This window comes from Sesamum indicum, linkage group LG9, assembly GCF_000512975.1.
Source record: "Sesamum indicum cultivar Zhongzhi No. 13 linkage group LG9, S_indicum_v1.0, whole genome shotgun sequence".
Lineage (NCBI taxonomy): Eukaryota > Viridiplantae > Streptophyta > Magnoliopsida > Lamiales > Pedaliaceae > Sesamum > Sesamum indicum.
Genome location: NC_026153.1, coordinates 5,996,467 through 6,019,675, shown reverse-complemented (window position 1 = coordinate 6,019,675; position 23,209 = coordinate 5,996,467). Strand labels below are relative to the sequence as shown.

The 23,209-nt window shown below is 32.7% G+C and overlaps 2 protein-coding genes and 1 long non-coding RNA gene across 6 annotated transcripts in view; all 3 read left to right on the top strand.

The window, feature by feature from the left end:
• Positions 1–3,642, top strand: part of LOC105170882 — a 10,165-nt gene extending 6,523 nt beyond the window's left edge. The window contains exons 9-21 of the mRNA XM_020696789.1: positions 158–239; positions 403–462; positions 551–603; positions 809–975; positions 1,192–1,402; positions 1,488–1,545; positions 1,648–1,704; positions 1,808–2,053; positions 2,330–2,397; positions 2,499–2,555; positions 2,648–2,741; positions 2,848–2,988; positions 3,348–3,642. Of these exons, the coding sequence (XP_020552448.1) occupies positions 158–239; positions 403–462; positions 551–603; positions 809–975; positions 1,192–1,402; positions 1,488–1,545; positions 1,648–1,704; positions 1,808–2,053; positions 2,330–2,397; positions 2,499–2,555; positions 2,648–2,741; positions 2,848–2,988; positions 3,348–3,428 (1,375 nt within the window). The 3' untranslated portion in view covers positions 3,429–3,642. The remainder of the gene's footprint in view (positions 1–157; positions 240–402; positions 463–550; positions 604–808; positions 976–1,191; positions 1,403–1,487; positions 1,546–1,647; positions 1,705–1,807; positions 2,054–2,329; positions 2,398–2,498; positions 2,556–2,647; positions 2,742–2,847; positions 2,989–3,347) is intronic.
• Positions 9,639–20,200, top strand: LOC105170763. Of its 4 annotated transcripts, XM_020696937.1 has the most exons (21): positions 9,639–9,835; positions 9,923–10,001; positions 12,197–12,243; positions 13,394–14,185; positions 14,264–14,350; positions 14,427–14,628; positions 14,711–14,819; positions 15,553–15,675; positions 15,798–15,879; positions 16,043–16,102; positions 16,188–16,240; positions 16,543–16,709; positions 17,051–17,261; positions 17,617–17,674; positions 17,776–17,832; positions 17,937–18,182; positions 18,607–18,674; positions 18,773–18,829; positions 18,922–19,015; positions 19,122–19,262; positions 19,663–20,200. In XM_020696937.1, exons 3-21 carry the CDS (start codon positions 12,205–12,207, stop codon positions 19,741–19,743), a joined length of 2,727 nt encoding a protein of 908 aa, XP_020552596.1. In that variant the 5' UTR covers positions 9,639–9,835; positions 9,923–10,001; positions 12,197–12,204; the 3' UTR covers positions 19,744–20,200. The 4 variants fall into 4 exon arrangements, 3 of the variants coding, with proteins under 3 accessions (XP_020552596.1, XP_011089969.1, XP_020552597.1); XM_011091667.2 differs by lacking the exon at positions 9,923–10,001; XM_020696938.1 differs by lacking the exons at positions 9,639–9,835; positions 9,923–10,001 and adding an exon at positions 10,056–10,306.
• On the top strand, positions 22,003–23,183 carry LOC105170762. Its single transcript, XR_848518.2, has 3 exons — positions 22,003–22,125; positions 22,202–22,305; positions 22,429–23,183. It is a non-coding gene; the product is annotated as an uncharacterized LOC105170762 (long non-coding RNA).

Genomic DNA, 23,209 nt, shown 5'->3' with positions numbered 1-23,209 from the left:
AGTTGATTCCTATTGTTTGTATCATAAAGCTGATTAAACGTAACATATCTTTCTCATACTTGTTTGTATCAAACGTAAAATATCTTTCTCAAACTTAAAATGCCTTTCTCTAGTTGTTTGTATCATAAAGTTGATTCCTATCTTTTCCGTTGTGCAGGGATTTGAGAATGCATAAATCGGTCTTAGCAGAAGACGTGCTTCCTGAGGGTACTGCTTTGTCGTATGTTATGCACGGAGAGGTGAATGCAATTTATTATTAATACTATCTCCTTATCTCTGGAGTTTAAATACTTTCTCAGAATTACTTATGGACGCTGTAAAAGTAGTTCTACCCTTCTAACAATCTATCAAGTTTTTGTTGAATGATTGTTAATTCTTTACTTCTTTCTTGCTATGGAGCAGAAAAAGCTTGAGGGTTACAAGAAAGATGGGGGTATCTTTTGCACGTGCTGTAGAGAAGTGGTATTTGAGTTTTCTTTGTTATGTAAAATTAATAATTCATCTTTTGTCTTGTACCTGGAAATTACTTGTTTGTGATGTTGATGAACAGGTGAGTCCCTCGCAGTTTGAGGCTCATGCTGGTTTTGCTTCCCGTCGAAAACCGTAAGTATTTCTTTGAGTATGTTGTTTTGATGATATTTATAGGGTTACCATAATTAATTACATTGCACAAGAACAGCACCAAGTGTTTCTTTGAATCTGTTGTTTTGATGGTTTTTAGGGGGTTACCATAATTATATTGCACTAGAACTGCACCAGAATTGCACCAGAACATTTGTACTTTAACTTAGGTCTGCTTGGCTTGCAGGTACATGAGTATATACACTTCCAACGGAGTGTCTCTGCATCAGCTATCCCTCGAGCTATCCAAAAGCCGTAAATCATCTACAGAGGAACATGATGATCTCTGTTCAATATGTGAGGATGGAGGAGATTTGCTATGCTGTGAAAACTGTCCACGAGGCTTTCACACTGGTAAGAATATAGTTGTGTTGTAGCATGTTATGGAACTCTTTATTCTGGTGCATCGTGCATGTTTCTAAAATCATACGAAGGCTGTTATTTGAAAATTTATGCCTTCGCAACATATACTATTCATGATTTCCTACTAAAAGAAACAGTAAATCAATCTACCAACTCTTTCAACCTGGTTATCGGATAGCTCACTTTGCTCTATTGGTTTATGTGCAGAATGTGTCGGTCTCTCAGTTCTTCCCCAAGGGATATGGTACTGCAAATATTGCCAAAACATGTTCGAAAAGGAAAAGTTTGCAGTGCCAGATGCAAATGCAATTGCTGCTGGAAGAGTCCCTGGTATTGACCCTCTAGAAGCAATAACGCAACGGTGCATTCGTGTTGTTGGGACATCTGAACCTGAAATCGGTGGATGTGCGATTTGCAGGTTCTCTATCTACTTTAATTTTTCCTTTCTTTTCTTTGCTTTCGGGTTCTGCTTTTGGTAACTCCGTTGAGATTTGTTTTTCCAGGGGCCATGATTTCTGCAAGTCAGGATTTACTGCCCGCACAATTATTTTATGTGATCAGGTAGTACTATGTTATGTGTTGAAATAGTTTAAGAAACTGATTGGGATGGTCTGCCGTTTCTCATGTCACAAGCATGATAAACCATGTGTCTGTTTTTTGTAGTGCGAGAAAGAATACCATGTCGGTTGTCTAAAGGAGCAAAACATTGATGATCTGAAGGTTTGCATGACTTTAATGAGTGCTTATAATCACTCAGCTTTCCACAATTGATACATGCACGTAAGTCTTCTCTTGTTAAACAATGGTACTTTACAAAATGCAGGAGTTGCCAAAAGGTGAATGGTTCTGTTGCAGACCGTGCAACAATATTAACTCAGCCCTTCAGAAGTTGATTGGGGATGGCGAGCAGAGGCTCCCGGAAGCTCTTTCGGATGTTTTGAAGATGAAATGCGAGGGACAAGATCTGCAAAAGAATCCGGAGCTTGGAATAAGATGGAGGCTGCTCCGTGGGAAAAAGGCCACAGCAGACACCAGGGCATGGCTTTCTGGTGCTGTCACTATTTTTCATGTGAGTATATTCTGTGTGCTGTTTCCCTAAGTCTTTGTTTTAAATATTTATAGTGCTAAGATACCTCATTATGTGAACTATCATTTCCGATATTGACAATATGAAGTAAAGGCCTATTGTCTGCACAGAATTTGCACGGTAGTTTATATTGTACATTGTTGACAGGAACCTTGGAAATCAATATTTACTCTCAAATATGATCTAGAATTGCTTTCATTATCTAAGATTGAGTAATCTTTCACATCCTTTTGATTTCCACCTACCACATTTTTTCAGGACCGCTTTGATCCTATCTCTGATGCCAGCACGGGCCGTCTTGACCTTATCCCACATATGGTTTATGGGTAATAAGTCTGTTGTACTTGCGCACGCCCTTGTTTTTATGAACCTCTTTAAACCTCTTCTTTTGTTGAACATACTGTCTACTATTTCTGATGATCTGCAGGAGGCACTTCAAAGACCAGGATTTTTGTGGCATGTATTGTGCTGTACTGATGGTCGAGTAAGAAATATTATGATCTTTAGTGTATTCATTTTTATTTTTACTTTTTCTTTTTCGAATTTGACCTCTGTTGTAATCAATTATTTCTACAGCTCGGTGGTGGTATCTGCTGCAATTTTTCGAATTTTTGGAGAGGAAGTTGCAGAGCTGCCCCTAGTCGCGACAAGGAGCGAGTGTCAGGGAAAGGTGCGCTTCTCAACTCCCCTTTGCTTCGTCGATTGTGTGAAAATTCAATATAAAAGAGTTATATTTTTCAGGTGCTTCATATATTCAATGGCTACTCCTTTTGCAGGGATACTTTCAAACACTTTTCTACTGTATTGAGGGTCTTTTAGCATCCCTCAATGTGAAAGATCTGGTACTTCCTGCTGCTGATGAAGCAGAATCATTGTGGAGAAACAGATTTGGGTTTGAAAAACTCGGCCAAGAACAGGTTCCTCAATGCTTACTTTCTACTTTATGTGCTTTTTTTACGAGTCATTTATCGCAGCAATTAGTGTTTAATGGATTCCGTTAAAAACTTAACTAATACTGCAATAGACTATATAGCACGAGCTATGCAATTTACATAAAAACATGGTACCAGTTTTGCACTATAGATGCACACCCCAATTGCTTCAAAAACTTTATAATTGGTATTGATATTGCAATCGACTAAGCATATGTATGATACAAATAATGCATGGTATCAAATTTGCGACACCCTGAGATAAAAAAATGCACTTAGCTTAATACCTTACCTTGTGTTCAAGTATAATTCTTTTTAACTCGCACCTGTTTGCCGCATTGCAGTTGGATCGATATATGAAGAGCTATGAAATGATGTTATTTCAAGGAACGAATGTTCTACATAAATCGATCGCCAAGGCCTGAGACCTCAGCCCTTGTTTAATGCTGGTGGGCTGCTGTATGTACAGTATGAAAACTGCTTCTCCCCTCTCTGCCATAGCTTGTTACAATTTTTTGTAGTTGGATTTGTTGGTCGTAGCGTAGAATGTGAAATATCGAGGATAGGAGGTATACATCCAGGCTTGCAGGTCCAATGTTTGGTGTAGGATGATTCAAAATGTAAGAATACCAAGAAATATATAAGTAACAGTATCTGTTGTCTGAAGAATCCTTTTTTTGTTTTTCTAAACTAGAATTGTAGTTGCTGTTCATATTTATTGTCCAACTCTTACAAGGACCATTTGAGAAGCTAATTTAACTGTAGAAGAAAATTGTTGCGACTGTCTGATGATGTTTTGGAGCTGTTGGTTTTAGTTATTTAATAAGATGTATTTATTAGAAAACATTGCGTGCAAGTTGCACGTGCAATATACGTGCGTTCAAGAAATATGTATACCATGTATTTAGTAGCTTATATCGTTCACTCATTAAAGTTAAACATATGATTCATCACACAAAGTCCAGGAAATGACAATTCCAAATCATATTACACAATTTTAGTGAAAAACCAAATTAAAAAAGTAAAATAAAAGTAAAATATCAATTGATCATCCAAATTCTCACATAATTCAGCTTTTTTAAATTTGAAATAAAAAATACAAAACGTAATTTAAGCATTTTGATAAAGAACATTAACTATTGCTTAATTTTGGTGTTCTTTATATGGTCATGAGGGTTTTCTTGTGTTCATGCAAAATTTTAGGATTTAATTTGGTAACTGAACTTTTTAAAATGGAAGAAGTTAACATTTCTGCTAAAATTAAACCAATCCATTGTATCTTTTTCATGTACAATTTGCAAATTAAATGAATTTATTTTGGTAACCTAACTTTATAAAAAAATAAAATAAATTAGAATTTCTGCTAAAATTAAACTAATGAACTTAATGATCGCAACATAATAATCAATAATTAATATAGAATGAATAATTAAAATATGGTAACTCGTTTACCTACTACTTTTTATAAAAAAAAAATTGCAATCTTAAAATAGTGATTGCTAATTTTAAGACAATTAATATTGATGTAAAATTATAGGAATATAAAATTCTAATTAATCATATGTTTGCCTTAATATCTTGATAAATAATTTACCAATTTATATTTTTTAAAATTAATTTACATATTCAAGGTGACTATATATATATATATATGTGCACACAAAGAGAATAATAGGTGTGCTTTCTCTTTGCTTTTGCTCAAGGATATGCACATCCCACTTTTAAAATTATATTTTAATTTAGTTATGTATGTTTTTTCTAAATTTTTAAAAAAGAAATATACCAATCATCCATTTATTAGTATAATATCAATGTGTGGTAAAAGATCTCAGCGAAACACAATATTTTGCACTTTCACTAATTAGGTTGCATATGGATTGGTGGATTTGAAATAATCTTTAATAATGATATTTTTTCAAATTTATTTAGATATTTTTAAATTTAAATAATTTTAAATCATTCAATTATAAATTTAAATTATATTTTATTGAATATTTAATCGATTTAAAGTTCTTCCTATGTCAAGTCATTTGAAGTTCGTTCTCCAAATTCTTGTCTCAATTCAAACTTTCTATTCAAATATAGCATAATACGATAGTGTTAAATTGGAAGTTTTATCATAATAGGACACATATAGAAATATCAATTTTTATATCACATAACGCGTATTTCTAAAAATTTGTCTTAATTACAATAAACTCCTCAATAGATTGGAAATTACATTTATATTTCCTGTATTTGCTTTGTGATTTTACATTTAAAGAAAGAAATGCATTATAGTAGAAAACAAAAGTCAATACTAATTCACCTATGACATTAGAGAATGCTCATAAGTGTAGTATTATACTTATACAATTTTTTATGGCTATTTACTAAATTCACCAGTCACAATTCTTGATAATTTAGAAACTGGGCACAAAATTAAAAATCAAATATTCTGTATTACCTATATTCTATTTATGGAAAAAATTTGATATTTCATAATCTACTTTACAAAAACATTGTTATATATATAGAAATAAATCTGAACGCTTGGGAGGAGAAATGGCGAAGACGCATGATTTTTCAATATACTAAAAATAATAAACAACATATTATAATGAGTCTCAATTCAACCAATTTATTAATACGACTATAATAAATTATAGTAACTTATATGAAGTGTGATAAATACCCACAAATTTGTTGGGTATTGATCTTATAACCTCGAACTTGTTCATGAAACTTTAGTCTTAGACTCAATCACTAGACTAAGACATCTTTGACGATGAGTCGATGACACATAATTGACAAGTAATAAATGACAGATATCGAAAATATAATAAAAAGTAATACACCTCACAGGAATTAAATTCAGAAAGTTTTGAAGAAAATAAAATTCTTCTTAAGCACAAAGTCAATTCTTGTTGAGATTTTTTCTTTTTCCTAATTTTCAACACTCAAAAGAAAAAATGTACCTAATTATAGTAAAATTACAAAAAAATCCATGAAAACAAATTTTGTATCCTAAAATTCTTAGACTAATCCCCCTAACTTGATAGATTAAATAATTAATTTATGGAGTTATTTTTGTAAAAGGATTCTTTTAAGGTCTTGCAAAGTAACAAATATCACTTGTAATTTTATTTTTAGAATTTCTGGTAAGAATATTTATGAGGTACTTAATATGTTATTATTCAATTCATGAAAATTTGAATTTTTTATGATTTATATAATAAAGTGGTATTTAACATTGAAAGCCCTGCAATCTTCATAATACAATTTACCATCTCAAAAATTTCCATCCATTAATTTCATATCACAAATAGTATTACTGTAAAGTTATCATTTGGATTTTTTAATACAAAAACTGAAATGTTCTTTTTCACTAAAAGATATTATATATAATATATCTACTTAGGCAATTACCAATTATTTAAATAAATATTTCATAAGTACATTACTTTCAATTATTTAAATAATTACAATATTTCTTTTTCAGATTTATTTTATAGGTAAATGTTAGGAATGTCATACAAGACCCTAAAAATTCAATAAGTGCAATGCATTACACTAAACAACTACCAATTGCTTATTTCAACTCTATGATTTTATAAAATATTTCATTGTGTAATATTATGTTAAAATATTTTGTGATTTTTTTTTTCAAAATGTGCTTACCATAATACTTTATAATTTAGAAACTCGGTCCAAAATAAAAGTCAAATTTTAATGTATTGCTTATAATATGCTTATAAAAGAATAAAATTCATAACTTACTCTATAAAATCTTAATATCGAAATAAATTCAAACGTTTGAAAACTGCGACGACCGCATACGACAAATTGTGGATGTCGGAGATATAAATGAGGACAGTACACCTCACTGCTCGGCATAAGAGAAAATACATCATCGGCATATTCACAGTCTTGTAAAAAGCTATAAGTTTCGGACAACAAATTTCACCATCTGCACCAACACAGTCGTGCAGAAAGCTATAACCTCCGAACAACAAATTCCACCGTCAGCACCAACAAGTCTTGCAAAAAGCTATAAACTCCGGGCGATAAATTCCACCGTCAGCACCAACACAGTCTTGCAAAAAGCTATAAATTCCGGGCGATAAATTTAAAAACTCCATACAAGAGATCTAGAATTTTACACCTTTACCCACTAGAAGATTGTTGGTTCTTTATTGGAAATTCATTTGGAAAATCAATTTACTTCTTTGCTGGATTCATAAGTGCGGCATCCAATTGATACAGATCGAAACCACCAGATCAATTATGGCGGGTAAGCGACTCTACATATCAATCTCATATCATTTCTATTCACTTTTCTTCAACTGCATTCATACATCATTAACTTCAATGTCTAATTATGCATTTTCTAACAACATTTTTTTTATTTCTCCTAAATTTGTCTATCACCTAAAAATATTTTTCCAATTATTCGAGAAAATAAATGGGACACATTTAATTATTATTATTTTTAAATTAGATCTAGTGATTATAGGGTATATTTATTAATTTAAATTATTTACACTTATGAGTCAATTTAGAAAGTCTTGAAGCCTATAAAAGTTGATGTTTTTGGACTACAAAGTACAAATCGACATGTTTGGTTTTCTTCTTAAGTACAGAACCACAATTCTTGTTCAAGAAAATCATTTTTTTTAATTTTTTCATAACGCTCCCATTTAAATTGTACGTTTTTTTTTTGTTGAATTACTAAAAATTCCATTATAATAACTTTTTGTAAGCTATAAAATTCATATAATTTATTTTGAACTATCAACTTTAAGACCTACTGATTTCTAGACTAAGAGTTAATTTTTTTAATAGAAATTTTATTTTGTTTGTTCAAAATGATAAGTATCAATTGCAAAATCTTTTTTTTTTTTAAATTTCTATGTCTATTTTACCTTTCTAAAAGTACCAAAACAATATTTATGAGGTAATTAATACGATATCGTCCCGTTCATTAAAATTTTAACTTTCTATGATTTATACAATAAATTTATATTTAACATACAAAAAATTGAAATCGTCCTAATACAACTTATCATTTCAGCAACTCCAGTAAAAGAAAGATCTACCAAAATAACTCAATTTATTAATTTCTTAAAGCAAAACGGCCAATGGTAAATTAGTGTAAAAACAATAAAATCTTAATAATTATGAGTAAAATGGTATTCCTTTGATTTTTTTCAATAAAATAGTTTTGAAATGGGATTTTCTCAATAAAATATATTATAATAAAATTTTTGGATTAAAAAAATTGTTTTCATGATTAGTCCTTAACGCATATGTTAAACCTCTTTCGTTAACCGAGACGACAAACTTTTTAAGAATAAGGGCTAAAAAGTAATTTAGCCTAAAAAAATTAGTATAAGTTAATAAATAAATGCTAATTAAATAGTATATCACTAAAGAAATTATGAACTTCAAACTCCTAGATAATTCGACTGAAGAATAATTTTTTATAAGAAGAGGACCAAAATGAAAACTGCTGAATCAAAATTTCAATATTCAAGATCTAAGTTCTATCACGAAACTTTCCAAATATTTGCATATTAATGGAATATCGGATCTCAATTTAACAGAATCCGAATAGCCATAATTAGGTGAAAACTTTCAAATCTATTAAGTTTTCAAACTTTTAAATAAAACCCAAAATGCTTGTAATTGTTTTTTGAAGTAAAAATTATGCGCATACATAATATGTGCAACACTTATATAGTACTACTAAAGAAGAGCATATTTTTATGTCTCTATTTTTCAGTTTGTTTTTTAAATATTTACTTTAGTTTCTTTATTTATTTATCTACATACTCACTCGCTCACTATCTTTTGATGGTTATTTTTTGGAATAATTATACTTCGTTTTCATAAAATTTGGTATAGTTACACGTAAACCCATATGATTTGAGAAATTACATCTAGCATTGTTGAGATTTGCTTTCATCTAATAAATAAGTTATCCAATTGGTCAAAATTAACCGAATTTGCTGATAGTTAACCAAAAAATTGATATTTACCCTTAATTGACTTATTACTAACTATTGCAGGTTATATAATTTTTTTTTAATTAAACTACCCTTATCACGGTGAAAATATATCTCCTCACATGCATTAACGCGTGAAGACGTACGAGGGTATCTTAATAAATCAATCGAGTTAAATATAATTTTTTTGTTGTTAATATCAATAAATTATTTAAATTTTAACTAACGGAGGGACTTATTTGTTAACTTATAGAATGTGATATGAATTATTATTCTTAATAAATTATATAGTAAATTATTTTAATTGATAATTAATATAAATAATTATAATAAACTCACAAATTCTTTTTAGAAATGAGATTCGAACTTATAACTTTAAACTTATTTATTAAACGCGTGTTCTTAAAATATTTTAGTAATTTAGTACTGAAGTTTTGTAAATAAAACCCAAAACTTTGAAATAATAATTTTGGAGTGTGGTAACTGTGTAAAGTACTTATTTTTTTTTTTGGGGAAAAAGAGAAGAGGAACGCAAATCATACGACATGACGAACTGTTCATATTCAAATCTAAAGATACAGAGATACAGATACACATCATCATCATGTATCCGTATAAATATACATATTATGCTAGGTATAAATAGCGGGAATTTAAATATGTAAGAGTTTTTATCTGGAACGTGACTTTTGCTATTACCTCTGTTTTTAGGTCTATTTTCCCCCAAAGCTCAGACCCAATTCCTCTTCTTCCCTCCAAATTTTTCTTGGGAAGTTGAAGTTTGTAATCAAGGAATCAATCCGCGTGATCTTCTCTCCCTTATTGGCACTGCGTGGGCTCGGAAGGTATGGAGCATATTGTCTCTTCGGCTTTTGATTTTTTTTTTTTAATTTTTTTCTACCCATGGTTTGAAGTTTTACTTTTGATATCAGCAATCTGTTTCTGGGTGGAATATGAGTATTATCTGCTGGGAGAAATCTGGATACGGTGAATAGTTTGGAGAATATTGCGGTAGGGAATGCATTTAGGTTTTGATTTTTCATGTTTGGGAACACCCTAGAGTTTTCTGTTTCTGGTTGTATTTTGCAAAGTAGTTAACCTAGATGGTGGTGTCATGGATTTCTTCTTTGCTTATAAATTCTTATTGAGTACGTCGCTTTGCTGTTCTTTTACTCTGTTTTTTTTTTAGGGGTTTTCAGTGTAAAAGGTGTTCTCAGGAAATAATTGTTAGAGGATGAATTTGCTGAGCAGAATTATGATATGTTAGCATATTGACTTTCGAAGTATTCAGGGGTGCTGAATCTTCTTGACACTGGGTAGGATGTTGTACTATAGTGTAGAATATATTGTGTATATTATGTGTACTATGCAATATACTGTCATAGTGCAATTATTATGATAATAGACAAGATTTGTGTTGTTATCATGATATGCATGCATATATTATACATATACAAGACTGTGTAAATATATGTTCATAGATTATGTATGTAATAGATTACATATATTCACCATTTTATTATTAGACATCTTTTTGAATCATCGTCTGTGTAAGTGCATTATGTAGGAAAAGCATTCATTATTTTATATGTACCTACATACAACCCTTATATGTACACAAGGATAGTAAGTGAATATCGTAGTTTCTTATTACATATTATTTTGTGAATCAATGGATTTAGAAATTGTTTACTTACTAAATTTGCATTTGTTTCAAAATAGATCCAGAGTAATATCTACTTTTTGGTTAATAAGAAAATGTATATTATAAAAAGATTATGTATGTATGTCTACATATCCCAAAATATGCACATGCACTTTATATGCACATACAGTAAAACCTTACTAATATATAACTACGTATATCAATATATACATACAAATGGACGAACCCATTATGATTCATTACCTATATGAACCATTTTATTCATCACCATAGTATTATAACTACTTTAAAAATGTAAAATGTCTCACTAAACATACATTTCATAGTTATACTATTTCTTATTATTTCCATAATTTTAAATGACTACTTCATTTAGAAGTTTTGTTAGAGAAGAGACCATTTGATACTTAATATCTATAACATGCCCCTCATGTGTAGGTGATATTATTTTTCTTGTAAAGCCTACCATGTGAAGCTCTTGTTAATAGATGGTTAGGGGTGAGATTTGAACTAAAAAACTCTTGTTTAGCCTATCTCTTGTACAATGTTGAATAATTACTTCATCCGAAACTCTAAACCATTAGGAAGAGGAGTCATTTAATATTCAATACCTCTAACACGCAACTATCAATATAACATCCTCATTAGTACCAACCATTTCTTGTTGCAATGATACCAAATACCTTAAACTAAACTTCAATGTTCCAATTGAAAGTAATTAGATGTAACTAGTGATGAAATAAATCCGTACGGATATGTCCATGTTGCATATAATATTTTCAGTTATAGTTAATGATGTAACTAGGTTGAAATTCTAGAACATTATGTATTTGCACGCATAGCTGTAAATGGCGTGTGCCATGGCGCATGGCGCAAAAGGCGAGAGCCCAGCGCCATTTTCAAAAGGTGGCGTTGGGCTTTCACCTAGCACAGGCATGGCGTGCGCCATGGTGCAAAAAAATTGATGAAAGAAACCCTAATTTGCGCCAGTTTATTTTCTGTTGAAGGTAGTAGTTTTACGTCTTATTGTCCTTCTTTTTTTTATTCTTTTTTTGCTGGAGCTTTAGTAAATTGTTGATTACTTTATTATGTATTGTTATTAATGTCATGACTTAATTTTCTTGTTATCATATCAAATAATTTGCTGAATAAATAATTCAAATTTCTCTTGCTAGATATTTTTTTTATAATAATTTGCTATTTTCTTGAAACTTTTGGCTGAAAACCAAGAAACGAAACATGCTGATTTTGGTGAAGGTACTACTGTTATAAAAATATAAATTATTTAGGCAAACATACGGTGTGCTTCAACAAGGCACCCGTTGTGCGCCATGGCTCCATAGTACCTTTGTGCCATGATACACCATGCGCCTTTAACAACTACATTTGCACCCTTATAAACATTATAATTTTATTGCTATAACTCAAGCTGCTGGGTTTGTGGTTTCTTTTCTATTCTAAACAATGTTTAACTTCTCAGTTTTGTGGTTGTCTATTCTATTGCTAACTTGTGATTTATGGAGTTTTTTTGGGTGTTCAGCGATACTCATGGATAAAGTCAATAGCCAAGCCAAAGACAATACCCAAGTAAGCAAATATTCAATGTTTAACTTCTCAGTTTTGTGGTTGTCTATTCTATTGCGAACTCCGAAATTAATTTGATTGATTTTATTTACTATTTTGTTATTCTTAACTGGGAGTAGATAGATAAGTATTTAACTAATTAAAAAGTTAGATAATTGTTTGATCATTTTAAAAAAGTCTTTCTTCATTTGCCAAGTAATAAGATGGATATTAAGTGTTTCTTTGATAGTGTGCAAATACAGGTGACTGCACTTGTGTTATGTGCATTATGTGTGCGTTATGCTATAAATCCTATACATTGTTTATCTATATTTTCTGTAATCATTTTCTTGTGCTCTCAAGTCACACATGCACATACAAATGTTGTACTCATATTTAACAGATGTGAGGGTGGATTGTGTTTGTGGACTATTTTTCTTTAACGATTAAAGTTTTCAATTTGACATTCCATGTAAACTGATGTATTTTGATGTTACTAAGTCCGTGTATGATATTCTAGTGCACTTCTTTTGAGTTTGGGGCATGGGTTGAATATTCTCTTTGTGGATTGCATTTGTATTGACGTTGCAATTTGTAACTTTAATAATACTACTACACATAAAAATAAAGTCGGGTTACTTTTGTAATGTGAAAAGCTTGAGTTTTTTCCTTTTGAACGTATTCTGCACATATGATGCCCAGTATGGCTTCTACCAATAACTGTCCTATAGGATTCATATACTTGATTTTCTTTCCTCTTCTTTTATCGTGCGGTCAATCATTTAAATAAAATTTGTATCTTTTGTTCTATAATTAATGGCCATGTAGAAGGCTAATTATAGTTGGACATTTGAAGAATGTTTTTATTGGAAAAAAGTGGAATTTACCCGGTTGTAAAGGCACTATGACATTTCACTTATGGTTTTTGTTTCTCTTTGCACGATCTTGAGATACATGTGCACGAGTGCGTTGGTGTTTTCTGTATGTTCATTCTGCGTTCATGTGACTCTGGGTCTTCATAATCAAGAGATCTTTGGTTGCTCCTATAATGTAATATTTATGGTTTTATGCCTGATGAAATCTTAATTTTGTTGACAATATGGAACTATGGTGTTTGATAATAGGCACATGTTTTTGATATTACTTTCTGTTGTTTTATGTTGCAAAATCGAAGGACATGGATTCAGGTGAAATAGTTGTCTCCTCCATTCGGGCTGGGATGAAGAGAGAGTTTGCCATGATGATGAAGGCGCAATCAGAAATGGGTGGGCTTCCAGCAGGCAGAAGGAGAATGACTAGGTCGCAGAGTACTGTTGGTTCCAGCAAGGGTTACGTGCGAAGTGCTGACAAGGTTAGTAGGAAGGTAAAAGGGTCTGAATCCAAGAAAATAAAAAAGGATGAAGGTGAAAAATTGGGAGGGGAGTGTGTGAGAAGGTTGGAGTTTGATGTTTTGGACTGCGACAAAGGGGAGAAGAGGGATGCACCCCTGGTCGTGTCTAATTTAGAAGATGATTCGGGAGGTTTGGAAGCTGATTTAGTTGCTCTAGAGAGGAGGGAAGCAGAGAAAGTGGGGGCTGAACTTAGGGAAGACATGCCTTTGGTCATCGAGTCACCTTCTCAGGTTAGAGGTACTGACGGAGATTCTATTCATGAAGATGAAAGACCAGTTGGAGAAACAACTGATTTGGTATATGAGAGAACTGAAGCGTCTACAAGCGGGTTGTTAGAGAAGCCGCTTAGGAGGTTTACTCGCTCAGCATTGAAGCTGCAGGATGAGATGGGGTTAGGATCAACGGCAGGGGTGGTAGATAGTGGCGGTGCAGTAACTTTGACTACTAGCCCGTCAAAGTTAGAGATGAAGATGTCCAAGAAGGTTGAGTTAAACAGGATCCCAACAAAGTTAAAGGATCTTCTAGAGACAGGGTTGCTTGAGGGTTTACATGTTCGTTACATTCATGGCTCCAAGGTAAAATATTTTACAATTGTTTTTTTGTTTGGTTAGTTGTTGTATGTATTGATTTTCTTTTCTTTGTGACAATTCTAGGGGAGGAGGCGGCCAGAATCTGAACTTTGTGGAGTTATTCAGGGAGCTGGAATACTATGTTCTTGTGATGAATGCAAGGAAAGAAAGGTAAAGGCTCCGAACATTATTAACTGGCAATTTATTTGCACGTTCCTGTTCTAACTATTTTGTGCTGTCAATGTAGATTGTCACGCCTAATCAATTTGAGATGCACGCGCGTAGTGGAAATAAGCGTCCACCTGAGTACATATTTTTGGATAATGGAAAGAGTCTCAGGGATGTGCTGAATGCGTGCAAGGCCAATCTTTCAGAGTCTCTGGAATCTGTGATCCTGAATGCCATTGGTCGTTCAAATTACACGACTGCTTTCTGCATCAATTGCAAAGGTGATATTCATGCACTGCTTCTAAATATGATATATACTTTTGAATAAGATATTTAACATTCCTTTTCTCTTTATGTGTTTAGATTTGATTCCTCAAGCTGGCGCTGGAAGATCAATGCTCCTCTGCGATTCATGTGTGCTGCCAAAGGAGTCTGATGCCAGCGATGCCCAGATCAGTGACACCAGCCGCAGGTAATTGGCCTGCTGTGATGACTAAAGCATTGAAGCTATGTTTGATTAGTACTTTACTTACATATGCGTTAGAACTGCACATCTCTATCTGTATTTGTTTAGTGCTTGTTTTTTGCATGTGCACCAGAACAGCACATCTTTGTGTCTATATTTGGTATAGCACTTGCTACTTACATATACACTGGAATTGCACATCTCTGCACAGAAATCTAAACATTAATAAAAGAATTTCAAGGAAACCATGTATATTAACATCTCGGGGACTTATGTTTGTGTTCTTTCTCTTCTCTATGAAGCTTGTTATTGATCCCAGAATCTAAGCAAATGAAAAGAAGTAACTAATAATGGAGCAATTGAACAGGGTTTTGCACAATCCACATTACAGATAATAGTTGTCTTTTGGGCCTGTAAACAAATCATACAATTGGAAATAAATTAAAAGCCATCTCTCCCCTAGTTTCTTGCATCCATATCATGTAGCACAAGCTTATTCTTTTTCGTTATTTATTAAAAGGCAAATACATATACATATACATACAGCTTAGAACTCTATGAAGATAAGGAAATCGGTTCAAAGAAATATTTCACTAGGCAGATAGGTTTCAAATATTTAGTGAAGATTTTCTACTTTTTCTTTAGCTGTTGTTGCAGTCCGCATTTCCTATTAAGCTTGTTATCTCTCTGATTGTGATATGTGCTCACTGCAGTTGTCTGTTTATGGTGAACATTATAGGTCTCCATTGGCTGGTCCATCTAATCCCGCTTCCTCTAGTTGTCCGCCTGTGGTTCCAGAAAGTGCTCAAATTTTTAAAGATAGTCAACCACAAACGAAACGTCAAGGGAAGCTTACACGGAAGTAAGCATTCTTTCCCTGCTATTTCTGTTGTCTCACAAATGCATAGTCATGCTCAAAAGCAAAATGTCTTTCTCATAGTTGTTTGTATCATAAATCTGATTCCTATCGTTTCCGCTGTGCAGGGATTTGAGAATGCATAAATCAGTCTTAGCAGAAGACGTGCTTCCTGAGGGTACTGCTTTGTCGTATGTTATGCACGGAGAGGTGAATGCAATTTATTATTAATACTCTCTGCTTATCTCTGGAGTTTAAATACTTTCTCAGAATTACTTATGGACGCTGTAAAAGTAGTTCTACCCTTCTAACAATCTATCAAGTTTTGGTTGAATGATTGTTAATTCTTTACTTCTTTCTTGCTATGGAGCAGAAACGGCTTGAGGGTTACAAGAAAGATGGGGCCATCTTTTGCATGTGTTGTAGAGAAGTGGTATTTGGTTTTCTTTGTTATGAGAAATTAATAATTCATTTTGTCTTATACCTGGAAATTAGTTGTTTGTGATGTTGATGAACAGGTGAGTCCCTCGCAGTTTGAGGCTCATGCTGGTTTTGCTTCCCGTCGAAAGCCGTAAGTGTTTATTTGAGTCTGTTGTTTTAATGATTTTTATGGGGTTACTATAATTTACATTGCACAAGAACTGCACCAAGTGTTTCTTTGAGTGTTGTTTTGATAGTTTTTGTTGGGTTACCATAATTACATTGCACGAGAACGCACCCCAATTGCACCAGAATACTTGTACTTTTTCCACATGAACATTATACTTTTAACTGGGGCAACATAAAGATCAGTAGGTAGATGAGTTGGATGCTTAGCGGACAAGTACTAGAAGTTATAATTTTTTGTCTCCTTCAACTTAGTTCTGCTTGCAGGTACATGAGTATATACACTTCCAATGGAGTGTCTCTGCATCAGCTATCCCTCGAACTATCCAAAAACCGTAAATCATCTACAGAGGAAAATGATGATCTGTGCTCAATATGTGAGGATGGAGGAGATTTGCTATGCTGTGAAAACTGTCCACGAGCTTTTCACACTGGTATGAATAGTTATGTTGTAGCATGTTATGGAACTCTTTATTCTGGTGGGTCGTGCATGTTTCTAAAATCATAAAAAGCTGGCAGTTATTTGAAGATTCATGGCTTTGCAACATATAGTGTTCATGATTTCCTACTAAAGGAAACAGTAAATCAATCTACCAACTCTTTCCACCTGGTTATTGGATATATTAATTTTTTATGCCTATTGATTACTTTAGGTTCACAACATGCTATTCTGTAAACCCAGAGTCCTACCGGCTCAGTTTTTGTAGCTCTGTTAGCATTTATGCCTTTCCTCTTACTTTAGATAACTCAGTTTTCTCTCTTGGTTCATTTGCAGAATGTGTCGGTCTCTCAGTTATTCCCCAAGGGATATGGTACTGCAAATATTGCCAAAACATGTTCGAAAGGGAAAAGTTTGCTGAGCGAGATGCAAATGCAATTGCTGCTGGAAGAGTCCCTGGTGTTGATCCTCTAGAAGCAATAACGCAACGGTGCATTCGCATAGTTGGGACATTCGAACCTGACATCGGTGGATGTGCCATTTGCAGGTTCTCTATCTACTTTCTTTTACATTCCGCATCAGGTTTATGTTTGGCATTTAATTTAAACCTGTGATGGTCGTCTTGATGAAACAATTATGTATGTGCATTCAATCATTTACCAATTCTTTTTTTTAAATAAATAAAGTAGAAAAACATGTCTCGCTGGGTAGATTGTTTTTATTGTTTATAGATATATTGAATTCGGCACTTCAGCTGTATAGTGATGAGAATCTTGTAATTGAGTGTGTTGCTTCATTGGCTCATATACACTCTAACCCTAATCTCTTTTCCTGCTTTTTCCTTTCTCTTCTTTGCTTTCTGGTTCTGCTTTTGGTAACTCTGTTGAGATTTGTTTTTTCAGGGGCCATGATTTCAGCAAGTCAGGATTTACTGCCCGCACAGTTATTATATGTGATCAGGTAGTACTATGTTATGTGTTGAAATAGGTTTAAGAAACAGGTCGGGATGGTGTGCTGTTTCTCACGTCACAAGCATGATAAACCATGTCTGCTTTTTGTAGTGTGAGAAAGAATACCATGTCGGTTGTCTAAAGGAGCAAAACATTGATGATCTGAAGGTTTGTATGACTTTATATCAGTGCTTAGGATCACTCAGCTTTCAGGAATTGGTAAATGCACGTAAGTCCTCTCTTGTTAAACAATGGTACTTTACAAAATGCAGGCGTTGCCAGAAGAGGAATGGTTCTGTTGCACACCGTGCAGCAATATTAACTCAGCTCTTCAGAAGTTGATTGGGGATGGCGAGCAGAGGCTTCCAGAAGCTCTTTCAGATGTTTTGAAGAAGAAATGCGAGGGACAAGCTCTGCAGAAGAATCCGGAGCTTGAAACAAGATGGAGGTTGCTCCGTGGGAAAAAGGCCACAGAAGACACCAGGGTGTGGCTTTCGGGAGCTGTCACTATTTTTCATGTGAGCATATTTTGAGCGCTTCCCTAAGTCATTTAGTATATTCCCATTTGTTTAAATATTCTTAGTGCTAAGATACCTCATTATTTGAACTATCATTTCCCATATTTCTCTGGTCTTCACCTTTATCTGGAGGAACTTAGTGATGACAATATGAAGTAAAGGCCTATTCTGCACAGAATTTGCACGGTAGTTTATGTTCTACATTGTTGATAGGAACCCTGGAAATCAATAATGCTCTCAAATATGATATAGAATTTTGCTGTTAATTATGTAAGATTGAGTAATCCTTCATATCCTTTTCTCCTGAAATAATGGTTGGAAAAAAGAGCTGAGAACACATGTTGATAACCTTACACCAGCTTGCTTGTGTTCTATTAGTCCTGTTTGAGCTTATAGTTGATTTCCACCTACCAAATTTCTTCAGGACCGCTTTGATCCTATTGCTGATGCCAGTACTGGCCGTCTTGACCTTATCCCACATATGGTTTATGGGTAATAAGTCTGTTCATACGCACGCCCTTGTTTTCATGAACCTCTTTTTACCTCTTCTTTCGTTGAATTTACTTTCAACTATTTCTGATGATCTGCAGGAGGCACTTCAAAGACCAGGATTTTTGTGGCATGTATTGTGCTGTATTGATGGTCAAGTAAGAAATATTATGGTTTTTTAGTGCAATAATTTTATGTTTACTTTCTTCTTTTTGAATTTGACCTCTGTTGTAATCAATTATTTCTACAGCTCGGTGGTGGTATCTGCTGGAATTTTTCGGATTTTTGGAGAGGAAGTTGCAGAGCTACCCCTAGTCGCGACAAGGAGCGAGTGTCAGGGAAAGGTGCGGATCTGAACTCCCCTTTGCTTCCTCGATTGTGAGAAAATTCAGTATAAAAGAGTTAGATTTTTCAGGTGCTTCATATATTCAATCGCTACTCCTTTTGCAGGGATACTTTCAAACACTTTTCTACTGTATTGAGGGTCTTTTAGCATCCCTCAATGTGAAAGATCTGATACTTCCTGCTGCTGATGAAGCAGAATCATTGTGGAAAAACAGATTTGGGTTTGAAAAACTCGGCCAAGAACAGGTTGGTCAATGCTTATCTTCTACTTTATGTGCATTTTACGGGGAATTTACTGCAGCAATTAGTGTTTAATGGATTCCATTAAAAACTTAACCGATACTGCAGTAGACTATATTGCACGAGCTATGCAATTTACATAAAAGCATGGTACCAGTTCTGCACTATAGGTGCACGTGAATTGCTTCAAAAACTTGACAAATGGTATTGATATTGCAATCTACTAATTCTATATGATACAAATTATGCAATTTCTCCAAAGAATGGTATCAATTTTCCGACACCCTGAGATAAAATATGCACTTCACTCTATACCTTGCCTTGTATATATACAAAATTTCCCAAGTTTTTTGCCAAACTTTAGAGTATAATTCTTTTTAACTAGCACTCATTTGTTGAATTGCAGTTGGATCGATATAAAAAGAGCTATCAAATGATGATATTTCAAGGAACTAACGTTCTACATAAATCGATCGCCAAGGCCTGAGACCTTAACCCCTTCTTTAGTGCTGGTGGGCTGCTGTATGTACAATATGAAAAGTGGTTCTCCCTTCTCTGCCAAAGCTTGTTACAATTTTTTGTAGTTGGATTTGTTCGTCGCGTAGAATGTGAAATGTGGAGGATAGGAGGTATACATCCAGGCTTGCAGGTCCAACGTTTAGTGTAGGATGATTCAAAATGTTGAGAGTACCAAGAAATATATATATAGAGAGAGAGATACTGCAAAAACTAACATTAACTGGACCTGTCGTCTGGAGAATCCCTTTTTGGTTTTTCTAAGCTAGAATTATAGTTGTTTAGGTGTTAGCTTAGGTTTTATGTTTAAAGTGTTGTATTTTTGCTGTTCATATCTTGGTATCACAATGTATTTTTGTCCAACTCTTTACAAGGCGGCTGGATATTTATTGACCATTTGAGAAGCTAATTTAATTGTGGAAGAAAAATGTTCCGAGTAGATTCTTGTTTTAGTTGTGTGTGACAGTCTGATGATGTTTTGGAGCTGTTGGTTTTAGTTATTTGATAAGAAGTATTAGAAAGCATTGAATGCAAGTTGCACGTGCAATGTATGTGCAGAATTAATTGTTTGCAGGTAAACTTATATTTTTTTATTAATTTATGTAAAATATAATGTTATAATTTTTTATATGGAACTATTATCGTATGTAATTATAATTTTTTTAGAAAATAGAGGGGAGGATCAGAAACCGTACTAAAATTTAAGCTTTAAATAAAATCTGTTTTTTACATGTGTTTTAATAATTTAAATTTTTCAGGATTTACCAAGTCTATTTTTTTCTAAAGTTTTTACCATATTTATCACTAAATAAAATATAAACCTAAAAAATCCTTTATTTTTTTATTATACAAAGGTTATTGTATTTTTTTTCTATATAAAATGTTATTTCAATCAATAATTAAATTACATTTATATATAAACTTTTGGATACTTATGCTTGTTCTTTTCAATTGTCAATTTAACGAGTACGTAAAGTTTAGAAATATATTCTCTCTCAATTCAATTTATCCCTTTTAAGCACATTCTTGTGCAAACAGACAAATAAAAGGGAGACAAAATATATCTATATATACACTTTTTCTTAATCTTCTATACCTTACATTTCTTTGTGTCTCAAGTTTTTTTTGTTTGCCACTTTTTTATTTTCTAAATTATTCCACCATTCTTTTTCTTTTCTCAACCACCAATTCCGTCTCTCTCAACTTCCATTTTTTTCTTTTTTTATTTATATAACTAAAATGCATATTTGAAGAAAAAAATAACAAACAAAAGAAATTGAGACACCAAATAAGTACTCTTCAATTATTATACTTAGTAAATATGGCACATTTTATGTATGTGTATAATTTTTATAAAAATATATATTTTATAAAGTATATCATATATATAAGATAATATATATGTATATATACATATATAAGATAAAAATGAATGAGAAATAAAAAACTACCAAAAGGTAGTTATGAAAATTTATGATGAGTGGGGAAGTTAAAAATAATTATTTAATTTTTAAAAAATAAAAAATTGACATATCAATAAATTTAAAACACCAAATAGGATGCTCTTCAATTATATATAGTATAAATTTATGGGATAATTACACTCGCATCTCTTGAGGTTTGATGTAATTTAGAACTCCATATGATTTGGGAAAATATATCTACCACCCTTGAGATTTGCTTTCGCCTAACAAATAAGTCCACCCATTAATCAAAATTCACTAAAATTGTTGATATTAATAAAATAAAAACTTAATGAAAATTGATATTTACTCTTGATTGACTTAAAACTAACTTATTGCAGGTCAAATAATTTTTTTCTAACTAAACTACTCTTATAATGGTGAAGGCGTATGAGGTAATTTTGTTATAAAAAGATTTATTCGACCTGCTATAAGTTAGTAGTAAATCAACCAGGGGTAAATTAGGATTTTTCTAATTTCTTATATTAATATAAGCAAATTCAATTTTGACTAATGGAGGAATTATTTGTTAGGTGAAATCAAACATCAGAGGTACTAGATATAATTTTTTAAACCACAAAAAATCTACATATAATTACACAAAATCTTAGTAGAGGGGAGTACAATTATCCCTAAATTTATAATCTAAGAATGAAAAGTAGATATAATTCATCCTAATATATATTGAAAAATAAGATAGATTAAATTTAAATAAAAGAAATGATACTAATTGCCAAAGCGGGAAAATTCACTAAATTTGAAATTCAAAATAAAGTGCCCTAATTGATTAAAGAACAAATCAATCATTTCCCCCAAAATACACACAGCTCTTCTTCATCTTTCCCGATCTCTCGTCGTTTCGCTTTCGCGATCTCTGATTCTCTCTCCAGGTATCATTCTCTATCTCATACGTACACGGAGACAACTATGTTCCTCACTTTTGATCGCTTTTATTGATTTTCACAGATTGAATTTCAACTAGGTGTGCAAAAGTAATCCTTTTGGAAATAAATAGGAATGGGTCAGATCCAATACTCAGAGAAGTATTTTGATGACACCTACGAGTACAGGTACTTGTGATTTGATTTGTTTTGATTTTTCCCCATGTTTTCTCCAGGATGCTGTTTTTGGCTGGATATTTCTTTTTTTTTTTCTTTTTATAATCTTATTTGATGGAGTTTTTGATTTTTCAGGCATGTGATTCTTCCAACAGAGGTGGCCACACTGCTTCCCAAGAATCGCCTACTCTCAGAAGTAAATGTTATATTTATCAATATGCAGAGTAAAATTTTGGGTTTGTGTGTTGATTATTTTAATATTTAACTGACTTCTGGTTCTACAGTTAGGCTTTTTCTCCAATCAATGTTTTTCTTTGTTGTTTGAATTCATATATTTGTTTTGGTGGGAATTTTGAGCATTGGGTTTTCTTCGACCAGACAAGGATAATCAGGAAAGAACCTATGCTTTCATGTTATACTTTTTTATGAATGGTGGCTGTGATCAGTGATGGTTTTAATGAATTTCTCTGGTGATGATTTCACTACTGGTACTTAGACATTCTTTTATTTTTGCTTTGGATAAAAAAAATTCCAGATCACGTTTCTAGCTATGCAAGTAGACAAATACTCAATGAGTTTGCTAGCCATTAAATGATAGAAGATGGTATCATTGTTTTACCTTATGACATCAGTATATTTTCATCTACGGACTTCCAGTCGGACATATATGCAATTAGATGGTATGAACACATTTTTTGAAAAATGTTGGGGCTTGGCTATCCTATATATCTGGAAGTGTTATGGACTTGGGAACTTTATATAAATTATGTATTGCATTGATGGAGGGATATTCTTATCATTGTGCCTATGATATGTCCTTGTACATGAGCCGCAACCCTACTGTGGGTGTATGCATATTGCATTTCCTAACATGTTTAGTAATTCTTGCTTTTTCTTTCCTGTGTTAGAATGAGTG